This window comes from Crassostrea angulata, chromosome 5 (genome assembly GCF_025612915.1).
Source record: "Crassostrea angulata isolate pt1a10 chromosome 5, ASM2561291v2, whole genome shotgun sequence".
NCBI classification, from domain to species: domain Eukaryota; kingdom Metazoa; phylum Mollusca; class Bivalvia; order Ostreida; family Ostreidae; genus Magallana; species Magallana angulata.
The window spans coordinates 3,380,341-3,394,066 of record NC_069115.1 but is presented as its reverse complement, the minus strand read 5'-3'; the positions used below and the strand labels follow the sequence as shown (position 1 = coordinate 3,394,066).

At 33.7% G+C, this 13,726-nt stretch overlaps 2 protein-coding genes across 2 annotated transcripts; one reads left to right on the top strand and one right to left on the bottom strand.

Moving 5' to 3' along the window:
* Window positions 1-4,603: 4,603 nt before the first annotated feature.
* On the bottom strand, window positions 4,604-6,579 carry LOC128183132 (uncharacterized). The gene is made up of 2 exons (XM_052852030.1): window positions 5,995-6,579; window positions 4,604-5,068 (listed from the first exon to the last, which is right to left on the bottom strand). The coding sequence occupies exons 1-2, from the start codon at window positions 6,373-6,375 to the stop codon at window positions 4,604-4,606; spliced, it is 846 nt and encodes a 281-aa protein (XP_052707990.1). The 5' UTR covers window positions 6,376-6,579.
* A 3,385-nt stretch (window positions 6,580-9,964) lies between these two features.
* Window positions 9,965-13,384, top strand: LOC128183138 (uncharacterized). The gene is made up of 2 exons (XM_052852036.1): window positions 9,965-11,631; window positions 13,284-13,384. Exons 1-2 carry the CDS (start codon window positions 9,981-9,983, stop codon window positions 13,382-13,384), a joined length of 1,752 nt encoding a protein of 583 aa, XP_052707996.1. The 5' UTR covers window positions 9,965-9,980.
* Window positions 13,385-13,726: the final 342 nt, after the last annotated feature.

Sequence of the window (13,726 nt, the reverse complement as noted above, 5' to 3'; positions counted from 1 at the left end):
TCAAGTACATTGCCAACTGTAAAATATACAAGTAGATAAAAAGGTAAATTCAGAAATGCGCTTAATCAAATCCATGCTAACTTGTTGAAAAATTATATTCCGCCAAATATTGTACACCCTAAATATGGTGCGCGTTACAGTATTTACGGAGACATTCCAACTCCACGATTTTTTTTTTATATCGATATGAAATATTATAAAAATGATTCAAATACATTGTGTTTGCGTGTGAAAGGGAGAGAAAGAGAACACGTAAAAAAACCTCTTTATATTGCACTTTAATTTTGTCAAACTACGACGTCCAAATTCATGCTATACTTTCTTATTATATGTCAGAAACTGGTAACCAACAAGTATGCTATAAATCCCATTGTATTCGATCGTTTCATTTTTACAATATTTCAAATCGATAGAAAGAAAATTGTTGTTAGAATTTCCCCTTCAGTATCATCATCATATCTCTATCTCTCTCTTTCAAAACTTGCGTATATACTTTGCTATGTGATATCGCTGATAACTTTTAAGGCATCTCTCTCTCTCTCTCTCTCTCTCTCTCTCTCTCTCTCTCTCAAAACGTCTGAATATCATTTTTATCACTTAATGAAACAATTAAGAAACATTAAAATGTATAGGAATGTACATCACTTATTTACATAATTATATAATTTTTGCAAATTTCGGATAATCGGCTTAAAAATTTACAGCGCCAATCTGAAACATACAGGTAGTTATATTTTATGGTTCAAAAATTTATTTCAATGAATTTATTTTAACTTTTATGTTGTCAAAATTGATATTAGTTTTGTCTAAATTCCGTTTCGTTTCGTTTCGATTTTTGGTTTCGTTTCGTTTGATTTCGTTTCGTTTCGATTGATTTCGTTTCGTTTCGATTTGTTTCGTTTCGTTTCGTTTGATTTCGTTTCGTTTCGTTTCGTTTCGATTTCGTTTCGCACTTTACAGGCGCCCCTAATTTGCATTTAGTAAATCTTTTCTTAATTTCAAACCAAAGTGAATAAATTTACCCAGATTACATAGTTCCTTTACATTTTCAACATTAAAAAGTTGCAGAAGTTTACACATTGAAGGTTTTTTCCAGTAATAAGGCTTAATGTATTTTTTGCAATAGCCTTCGTATATGGGACATATTAAAATAAAATGAAATTCATCTTCAATAGAATTTGAACATAAAAAACAGTTTCTATTGTGTCTTTCAATATTATAAAATCGACCTGTTTCTATCGACAATTGATGTGTTTGATATTTGTTTGGAATAAGTTTCCTTAAATAAAATTATGGGTTGCAATTAGGTATTTGAAAAAAGAGCATTTACTAGAAATATCTAGTTGAGAAAAAATATACTGTGTAGCTTGGTCAAAAATACGTTCCTTATAAATTAACAACAATGAGATCTGCAGCTGTTATTATTTGTTTTTCCCACAATTCAAACATACCTAGATTGCATAAAAAATCTTTAACATGATACAACCAGTTTTTTGCATTATGTTTTTCGACACAGTCATATAAAGTATAATAGCAATGTTGAATAATACAATCATTATGGTACAGTATTTTTTTCCAAAACTTAACTATGTTGAACATTCTTTGGTACAGCAGAGGACAGCGTCCTAATTCAGAATAAACTGCTACATTACAAGTTGACCTTTTAACTCCCAAGATATGTTTACAAAAATCAAGATGAAGTTTCTCAATATCAGGTGCTTTGAGTGAACCCCATACCTCAGAAGCATATTTAATGACACTGCCAACAAAGCAATCAAACAATGATAGCAAAGTATTATGATTAAAAAACATGTTTCTAATATTTTTTTTCAATACAAATAATGCCTTCCTGCCTTGATCAGCAAGTTGTTTCTCAGCTTTAGAAAATTTATTATTGTAGTAAAAAATAATGCCAAGATAAGCAAACTGATCTACAATGTCAAGTGGTTTACCATAAATATACCATTTTTCGTTTCTTTTACCCTTCCACCTTTTCTAAAAACAACAATCTTTGACTTATCAACATTAATGTGTAATTTCCATGTGCTACAATAATATGTTAATTCATCCAGAAGTGATTTAAGACCAGCAATTGTTTCTGAAAAAATCACCATGTCATCAGCATACATAAGAAGGGAAAGATTCAGTGATGAAATTTCAAATGGTACACATTCAGAATTTAAAAAAATGATTTCAAAATCATTTACATACAAATTAAATAAAATGGATGAAAGTACTTCACCTTGCATTAAACCAAGATTGCTGTTAAAGAAATCACTCAAGTGTCCATCAGAAGTCACACATGCTTTAACATTTTTATACAACCCTTTTATAACACGTAAAAGTTTTCCTTGGATACCAATTTTTGACAATTTCATCCAAAGTTTAGACCTATCAACAGAGTCAAATGCTTTTTTGAAATCAATAAAGGCACAGTAAAGTTTTTTATTATTAGCCAACGATGAAGTAATTAAAGTATGTAGAGCAAAGATTGGATCACTTGTACCACATTTAGATTTAAAACCAAATTGTGCATCAGTAATGACATTATTTTCATCTGACCATGTTGTAAGTCTGTTGTTCAATACGGAAGTAAAAAGTTTACACATGTTGCTAACAAGGCTGATTCCTCTATAATTAGTAGGATCAGATTTATCTCCCTTTTTAAAAATAGGCACAATAATAGAAGAAGACCATGATTCAGGAAAGAAACCTGTTTGTAATATACAATTAAAAAGTCTATGTAGGATAGGCAACAAATATTCTTCAAATTCAATGAAATATTCATTAAGTAAACAGTTGTCACCATGTGATTTACCTTTTTTTAATTTCTTAATAACTACTTTAATTTCTTCAACATCAATATCCTTATCTAGTTCTTCAAAAATACAATCTTCAGCATCATTGGAGATATCATTATCAATAGTAACATTGCTTTGTGAAGTTAATTTAAAATGATCAAAAAACTCACTTAGTTGCACATTAGATTTAAAATTAGATTTTCGTTTAAATTTTGCAAAAAATTGCTTAGGATTATTTTCATCACCTTTTATATTCTGTCTGTGATATCTTGTCTCTTTGTCCGTCCGTCTGTCTGTCGGTCGGTCCGTCCGTCCGTTAGTTCGTATGTACATTCGCCCGACCGTCCGTTCGTTCGTTCGTTCATCCGTCCGTCAGTCCGTCCGCAGCAATATTTATATATCTCCCTCTTTCAAAAATATCTCATACAAGTCATTGAATATTGTAGAAGACCCCATGTTTTAGTGATTCTCTGAATTGATACGACTGTGAAATTCTAATTATCTGAGAAAATTGTACCGATTTTGTTTATATATCGTCGTGCTGTCTGGGTCTCCAGACATGCTTTTGTTTTCCTCATCTGATCCTTTATACCAAAGGGCACCATGTATATAAATATGGGCTGGGTTTTTTTTCGTGCTTGACTGTATGAACATGTATATCTATCATGTGCAGATCTAGAGGGGGTCGGAGGGGTCCCGATCCCCCCTCCCCCCCCCCCCAAGAAAATGAAAATTTATTAAGTTTACATACATAGTAAAATTTTCGCAAATATGCCTCGGAACCCCCCCCCCCCCCCCCCCCGCAAACACAATTATCCTTCGGACCCCCACCCTGGATATTTTTTTGGGATCCGCGTATGTCTATGTATATGATAGTCTGTGTATTTGTTCCTCTTGTACCGATACACTTGGTTTGAATGAATAAACTGAACTTGAACTTAATAATTTAAACAACAGACTTTCAAATTGAATTTCCGGCTATAAACTTATCAGTTTGTTTATAAATGGGTGTTTTATCCTTCTCCACCGAATCGTAAAATTGCCATTATTTCTCAGTTACCGAAAAACCTCACTTGCCCATTTTATAACTGGTTTCTTTTCTTTTCGTCTGAAAACGTATTCTTTGAAGTAGCATAGAAAAGGCACAGGAACAGATAAGAACGGGCATGCGCAGATATACCGGTATATATATTTTTTTTATTGGGGGGGGGGGGTCAAAAGGGGGGGGGGGGTGCCAAGGTAACATTACCTTGTGATTTTAAATTTGAATTCTTGTCTCCTTCTGACATGTTTTGATTTTATAAAACATTTAAAAATATGTCATAATAAAGTAGTCATAATGCCTGTCTTAATAAGTGTTAAACTTAAAATGTGTCAGAATGCCACTAGTAACAGCTCCCTCTTGTGACTTCAGTGAGTTGACACGGGTATATTATGTATTCAGACCACTCACTACAGCTGGTAGGTCGCTACCTAAACTTGTTATATATAAACTGTCATGGTTATTTCTGACACGATTAGTACTCGTCTGCATGGTCCGTCATAATGAAATATCAATTCTTTGTTTTACAAAATTATTAATCAATCATTGTTACGATTATAATTATGATTAACACTTCTTTAAGGAAGAAGTTGATGAAAGACTCAGATATACAGTAAATGCCTTAATGCAGTGAAAAGTTTCAATATTTTATTAACAAAACAATAACAAGTATAAAAAATAAATATATGTAGAAGAGAAAAAACAACAACATTCACTCATAACAACAACAGGAGCTGACGGTATATAACCACCGACACGCCTAACAAATCGTGTATTTCCTTCCATTCTTCAGGAAAGTCCTGGGGAACGGCACGGGATAATGTGATCCGGAACCCCCGGACTGTGACGGAATGTCGGAACCGGATTTGTGGCGCTTCTGTGGCGGCTTGTATCGCTTGCTGGGGATGTCCAGAAGATGGGCCGCATACATCGCATCTGCCTCCTCTTCATCTTCATTGCGCCTGCGCTTGAGAACAATTATGACGTCATCACCGCTGCGCTGACTTTGGTGTTCGTCAAGTTTCCTTTGTGACCACCCATGTTCATTGATCCGGCTATTTTTTGAGTTATCGTGAATGACTGACTGTTCTTGATTTGTTGTGAGTTTTGACCGTTTTGTGGGAATGACGTCATACTCGTCGTCCATCGTTAATAGGCCAGTAGAGGAAATCACCCTCTTAGCTTTCCTTTTTATTTCCAGGTATCGTTCCTTGATTTCTTCATCCTGAATCACGAAAGAATTCAAACGTACAATTGTGTCATACCATTGGGATAGGAGGATTTCTTTACTTACTTCACTATGAAGTTTCTTTCTCATGTATTATGTGTATGATTATATTGAGTTATGTATGCATAAGGAGTTTAATTACATTACTGAAAGTTTTCATTTTTTTTAAATTTCTAACTTAGTTTAAGAAATACTTTGTTAAAAAATTATAGCCTATATTAGTTCTCTCCATCAGAGATTTCAAACTTTACAATATTTGTACAGTTATAACAAAAATATTGATTTATCGTTTTATTCAATGAAAATAACATTAAATGTCGTAATCTGTGTAAATGTATCAATTCAATTCAATTCAATTTATTTCACTCAAACCGTCAACATGACGGTACATGAGGTACATATATATATAAATATTTACAAGTGTAGGTATAGAGTCAGAGGTACATGTACAGTACAAATTACAGAAAAAAAATATGAGAAAAAAGTACAAATGTTCAAGGAGGACAGACTGATTCAAAAATTTCATTTATAAATAAACAAAGTTTTTTAAGTTTTAAAGTAGACAATAATTCACAAAATTTAAAAGTGTTTGGTCTTTCACAAAATCTAGGTTCCAAGTATTTTTGTCTAATATAAAGTGCATTTCATCAGCTATTTGATTGTTATTACATAATGTGCAACATCTTTCATTTGGAGGAATGCCTAACCATCTACCAGTTTCTACAGTAAAATATGCAAAAAAACTAAAGGTTGACAAAGGTACTTGTATTGTAGGTAATAAATACCGGTAGTAGATTGTTAGAAAACTTAGAAATATAAGCTTAAATATAGTCTTTGATAATTACTGTTACACGATTTGTGACGAGGGTTATTGAACCTCTAAAAAAAATTATGCAAACTCTCTCTCTCTCTTTCTTTCTTACCTTTTTCCTCAGGGATTCTGTTTTCCTCTTCAGTCTACTCAGTTGGCTGCTCCAGACTTTCATCTGTATGGTCTCCGATCTCCTCACGGGAGTCCCCCTCCCTCGCTCGCCGTCCATATCCCTCCTGACCTTTGGGTTCCTGTGACCTTTCCCGGGGGTGAGGATTTTCCGTGGCGCCTGATAATTACGATGGATAAACACAGCAGACTTGGCTGGACTTTCCTTCCAGATTTCGCAATATGAAGATGACACTGTAGCACCCTGCATTTTCCGTGGACCATTTACAATAGTTTGTCGTAATGGACTAGTAGCGTTAAGGGACATTGTCTGCCTCATATAGTGCAAGGGAAGCTTCCTCTGAGACACGCTAAACTTCAGCATTGTGATGTCTAAAGCTTACACCAAGACACTCACCTTAAAAATAACAAATGTTTTTCTTTTCTTGCCAGCTCAAAAAGTGAAGCAGTGCTTTGGATTCAGTCGTTGACATATAAATCAGAGAGAGTAAAGGTGAAACCCAAGCCCAGACACGCCTATATAAACAAAAGTGTTTGTACAACTTCAAAACAAAACACAGGGTCAATTAAAATCCTTTTGAAGTCTTATATAATTATAGTTCGTTAACGTCATTAATTAATTGCCTCACAGTGTAACGACATGTATTGAGGAGTCACGTGCCTTTTTTTAATTGTGTTGATTCAAGCCATCACTACTCCAGGAGGTAATTAAATAAATTTTATTAATTATAAAGTAATCAACAATTATTTCTTTCATGTTTCGATTATGGACTTGTTTTTATTGACTGTCAGACCGTTTTTTTAAAACTGAATTGATTCACTCTAGATAAGTTCGAATTAGTAAATAAACCATTTATCAAAGTGACATAAAGTAAACGATAGGCTATGTATTATATGTTATGTAGAAGCAATAGATGACGAATTTCAATTTTTTATTACATTGTACATCTTATTCAAAACTTAGAACCGAATTCTTTACTAGTATTGGCTTTAATAATCGATTACTAAACATGTCAGACTCAGACTGCACTGGTTTTCTCTTAATTCGTTTATTCAGCTTTAACAGTTTAATGTGCATACAATCTATCCGGTATAAAAAATAACAATGCGTAAACTTATTATTATTTGTATACTCATGTTTATAAAGTGACATATAGGTCCGATGGGCCGGGTGTTTATTCATCAACATATTATATAATATACATGTCTCTATATTTGTTTATAAAAGACATGTCACTTTTATAAATCATTTACTTACTTACATGTACTTACTTACGTATGTTTTAACTTAACATATACACAATGAAATATAACATACATGTATATTGTCACATCCGGCCAATCGGACCATTAATTATGTCGCCGTTTTAAATGTTAATACTAATATAAAAGTCAGCGTGAAAGTTCGGTTTGTCTTATCCTGAAAGCTTTAAATATGATTTGAGCTCATTGTCGGAAAAGTTACAGAGTCAAGTTTTCAATAAATTGATGTCATTAAAATTTACGGAGCCATAAGTTGTATATATCCATAAAAGAAAGAATTGAAATTAAAGTTTTGAATAACACATCTTTTCTATATATTCGTAGGTGCTCAAAATTAAAACCTTTCCTTGGGCACTTTCTGTGATATAGTGTAATTTTAGCTTTAGTTCATTAAATTTGAAATTGTACAACGCGAAATTATCAATTCAGTGATTCAATATTTGCGTATACCATTTGCGTCTCTCCTTTTCCAGCAAATTGTCGCGTCTTCTTTTTATTAGGTATAGAGGTTATTTAATTTTTACTGGGAGAAAAATATATAACGTAAGGTGCCTGCAATACATTTCTACAGTAAAAGGGAAATAACTCTAATTGTTCTTTTGCATTAATTAACTCTATAAAAATAGCAAAGTATTTAATATATAATACGTTGTAAGTTACTATTGGTAGAGGGTATATATTTTTTATTAGGAGAATATATAACATTAGGTGCCTGGGATAAATTTCTTTGATATAAGGAAAATAGCTCTTACGCTACTGTCAACTATCAAAATGTAAGTCTATGAAAATAGCAGAGTATTAATACAATACTGTTTGTTTGTTGTTATGATGTATGCTAACTACTAATGTAGACCGTTTTCAGGGTTTATAATTACAATGAAAACAAGTAAACTGATTTGAACACAAGCCGTAGGAGCTATCATTTCTAACATTTAGAAACTGACTCTGCTACATGCATGTACATTCATGTAGGTATAAAATATTGGTTAAAAGTTGTTTTACTATTATTTTCTATTAATGCAAATGGTTCGAACACAAATTCTTACAACTTACGAGGCTCTTATACAATTCATAACAATTTACAACTGTTAGAAACCCCTCGGTCGTCATACACAATATTTCACTTTGCAATTTTTATATTTTTTTTTTGCGGGTGGGTGGAGGGGGGGGGGGGTCTTAGTTTTAACCGTACAGTAGAGAGTTGTACTATTTCTATTTTTAATCAGTTTAAGATGAAATCATGTTTTAGTTATTTTGTACATCTTATTTATCCTTTGCAATTATGATATAAACTGTTTGATTGCCATTTTCTCTTTTTAACAAAATAATACAAACACAAACACAATCATTATGGCTTCGATCCGAAATTATTTCTCTAAATTTTAAAATAACTGGAACATATGGATTATAATATATTCACATACTGATCTACATAATCTAATCATAATGATATAGTGACATCTTATTTATAACTTGAGAGAGAGAGAGAGAGAGAGAGAGAGAGAGAGAGAGAGAGAGAGAGAACACCGTTCGACGCATTTGACCAAGGGTTCTCTCTCTCTCTCTCTCTCTCTCTCTCTCTCTCTCTGTATGAACAAGCAAACTAACTGAAATTTGATAAATCTCCTATAAAATAAAAAAGGATTGAAAGCCTTGTCAAAATATGAAACGGACCGAAATCTGTAGAGGCTGCATTGACCCGGAGCCGTTACGTTAAATGATCACGCGAGTGTTTACTGTAGAGGGCGTATTTATCATGTGACAAGAGAGACACTTGCAGACGATAGCGGACCTTACTAGAATGTCTAATGCTGACTTGTTTTAAAGTCAAGGTTTGTTTTTTGATTAATTGTGAAGGTTTTTATAGTTTTTTTAAATCGGTTTTGCACTTGTACGTGCTCTATAGGATTGTCTAACTAGGCAAATATCATCGTTTTCCAAAGCGTTGGTTGGGTTACATTACACAGAATATTAGGCCTAACAAAAATGAATTAAATTTAATCATTTAAGAAGTATAAGCATTAACATTTCTGATATATGTACATTCGCCAAACCTCATTAGAATCAACAAATCAACAATTATAGCCTATAACGTTATATTTGCCTAAATTTAAGGATAGGCTACAATATGTTGAATGCTACTGAAATCATTTATCAAGGCCTGTCTTTACACATCATTTATATTCCTTCTGCATTTGTTTTTTATGCCTTCTAACATCAGTCAAATTGAACCCACCTCAGGCTCCTCCCTATTTTGTATCACACGTGCACATCCGCATATTTTTTAAAGGGGGGGGGGGAGATATTTTAGACTGCCAGGGGTCCATTAATTGAATAAATTGAATTAAATTTAGAGGTTAAAAAAAATGTAGAAAATTTATATTCATTGAATCCTTAAAATTTACACCAGGTTATAGGTCTAAACCACGCCACAAAGAAAATACAATAATAATCATTTTATGTGTTTGTAAGACATATGTTTAACTTTTATGTGCATTTTGAAAAACGTGCATATTAGTATGCACTAAATTTTCAACTATTTGTACAAACCAAGTTATTTCAATGAATAAAAGATAAACAACTCTATGTAAAAGTTTGGTTTAGGATTTTGACTTTATAAATACATAAACTTGTATGGCATGCCCCATTGTGATTGAAAGTAATGATATACATGTATATTTCAGGCTCTACCAAGGACTTGACCTGATGATGGACCCCCGACGCAGCGCCCAGGATGTGGTGCATTGTGATGCGTGCGATACTCCTGTCCCCCCACTACACTGTGACTTCTGTCAGACCAATCTCTGCAAAGCTTGTGTTGGAGACCATATGCTGGATATTTCCAAAAAACATCAGGTGGTGCTGTTTCAAGACCGAAAATCTACTATTATTTCTCCTAATTGCCAAACACATTCTCTCAAACACTGTGAACTTCATTGTGAACAATGTGACATTCCTATTTGTGTCCTCTGTGTTTCCTCTGAAAGTCATGAAAACCACAAAAAACTGGACATTATAAGTTATTTTGAAACAAAAAAACATGATTTGCAAACAGATTTGCAAGAATTAGAAAAAACAGTCATTGCAAAATATCAAGAGATTGTAAACAACATTACAGTTCAGAAAGCCGATCTGAATAAAAACTCACAGAAATTGACATCAGCAATTGACAAATATGGAGAAGTCTGGCACAGAGAAATAGACACCATTATACAGAAACTGAAATCTGATCTTGATGAAATGGACGCCAAACACCTGGCTGTCTTAAACAAACAGGAAAATGAAATCACAAGCACCATTTCTGAAATCACACAGAACATTGCAGATCTGAAGAAGTTACTGGACTCCAATGATGTCAGCCGTGTCTCTGCCTACAAATCCAGGATTGCTGAATTCAGAAGATTGCCTCCTAAACTCACAGTTTCTCTACCAAACTTCACCCCGCAGAAAATTAACCCAGAACAACTTTACCAACAATTTGGTTCCCTGTCAGCATTCTCCATTACAACAGAGGAACATGGCTACACCATGGAAACCTCAGAAGCTGGATCCTCTCCTCTCAAACCACTGCTTGATGAGCCACGGATCATCTCCACCATACAGACACAGTATAGTGGCTTTCCTAATGATCTAACCAGTGTTACTTGTCACAGTGATGAAGAAATCTGGGTGTGCAGTTATGATAATAATATAATGAGTCTCTACAACCTGCAGGGGGAACTAGTGAAGTTAGTCCAAACCAAGTCAGGGAACTCTCCACAGGACATAGCAGTGACAAGGAGTGGGGATCTAGTTTATACTGATTACTGGGATAGAACTGTGAACATAGTGAAGAATACACAGATACAGACAGTGATCAGACTACAGGGGTGGAGTCCTCACGGTGTCTGTAGTACCTCCTCTGGTGACCTCTTGGTTGTCATGGACAGTGATGATAAACAAACAAAAGTTGTGTGTTACTCTGGCTCCACAGAGAAACAAAGTATTCAGTTCGACGACAAAGGACAACCTCTCTATTCATCTGGTGTATACATTAAATACATCAGTGAGAACAGGAACCTAGATATCTGTGTGTCAGACAATGGAGCCCGCACAGTAGTGGTGGTCAATCAGGCCGGGAAACTCCGGTTTACCTACACTGGTCCTTCCTCTACTACCAAGGGATCATTTAGTCCACGCGGCATCACAACAGACAGCCAGGGACGGATCCTGACAGCAGACTATAACAACCACCGTATCCACATCCTGGATCAGGACGGGCAGTTCCTCCGCTACATTGACAACTGTCATTTACAGTCTCCACGGGATTTATGTGTGGACACCAGAGACAACCTCTTTGTGGCTGAGTACCTCACAGGTAAAGTGCAGAAAATACAATATAATATGTAAACAAACTGTGTGTATATATTATATGTAAACAAACTGTGTGTATGTATTATATGTAAACAAACTGTGTGTATGTATTATATGTAAACAAACTGTGTGTGTATATTATACTAGTATGTAAACAATATACTGTGTGCGTATTATATGTAAACAAACTGTGTTGATATTATATATTGCAAGTACAAGTATAAACCAATTAAATTGCAATCAAACTGTGATTTTCTGACTATAATTATATATTTGTTGCATGTAAACAAACAGGCAGTTGATATGATGTTTTACATGAAAAGAATACACATGTGGATAAGTCTATAAAAACTGCATTAATTTTTTTTGTTTTGATTGATATAATTCACTGCATGAGGAGCATAGTTACATTACAATTAATTGTATATACATGTAATTAATTACCATGTACATGTAATAAATGCTAAGTATCTGAATATGAAGTGGTTTTTGACCACACAGATCAAGGTTTTCATGAGTTTAGATATTATCATAGCTATCTTGGTAGATTGTTTGATTGGAATGTAATGAGACAGTGTACCGTTTTCTCCGGTAAAACTTTGTTATTTCCAGTAGGTGATGATAATTACTTACTTTGTATAAATTGATTATTATGTAAATACATATAGTGTGTACTTGCTGTTAGGTTTACATGTACCGGTAACTGGTATATGTGACTTGTTTTAATATGTATAAATAAACACACTGATAGAATGAATAAATTTATTAAATTACACATGTTTTATTCATTGCCAAATCATGACAAGTTACTTTTGCGTAAAATTTGTTGATGATTTGGATATATTAAATTACACGACAGAGTAACATTTAAAAAATACCACATGTATCGACTATCAATCCTAGTTTAGAACATTTTCTCAACCAATCACATTTAAGTATTTTACTTGTTTGGATAGTAAAGTAAAAGATATCTGTTAGCCAATGCTCACTAGTGATAACCCCGCTCTGATGTGACTATGAAATATAAGCAAAGTCGACATTTAACAGAAATTGGTACAAAAATATATCCCATAATACATGTATGACATGTCTAAACAAAAAGTGTGTTAAAATTTCAAGCATCTGCTATAAATAGTTGCTGAGAAAAATGCGACAGAAATTTTTGTTACAGACAGAAGGACAGGACATACGGACACACAAGGGTAAAACAGTATACCCCCTTCTCCTTCGTAGCAAGGGCATAATAAACAAATGTGTTCTTTGGAGGATAACATGGAAATTGAATTATCTCCCCGAAAAAGCACTGATAACCTCAGCATCACTTAAAACATCTCGGTTATTTTCTGGGACTGGTAATAATTTTAAATTTAAAGGAGAAGAGTTCTAATAGGCTGCTGTTTAATAAAATCAACTTTTATTCTAAAATTGTAATAATTTTATCATCATTCCGACATTTTATTCCATCTGTGACAGTTGAACTGGTTTAACTTTGTCCATATCAAGACAACTTTATGATAGAATCTCCTTTGTTTAACATATTTTCACTGACATAGTGACATTATCTCGCTGACAATCACTGTCTCTCACTGACGATTTACCCGCTGTCACCGACTGAACTGCCGCTTGTTGTGTCCTTTACTTTTGATTGGTTTATAGATTTTCGCTTTGTTCTCAAACTTGTCTCTGCTGTAACCAAAACCCCCAGGTTTACCTCTGTGGCTTTTGGATTTACCTCCCTTTTTCCCGTGAACATCTAAAAATAAATAGAGCATAGATAATTGAAAATTATCAAAAAATAAAAAACAAGACAAAACGGCGAGTAGAAGAAATAATTTTAAAAAGATAAATAAATAGAAAAACAAGAGGTCAATAGGCCTAAGCCGTCACCTGAGTATCATAGCCCACACACAAACTTGTTTAGAAGTCTCATATATACATTTAATTAAGTTTCATTCCGGAGTAGAAAAATTAAAATAATGTAATGACGATCACCTCTCTGGCTGAAATCTTTCAAAAAGGACTATGAAACCTATAATTTTAGAGAAAAACTTAAACTATGAGATCATAATAGTGTGCATGACCTGACATTGAATAGGTGC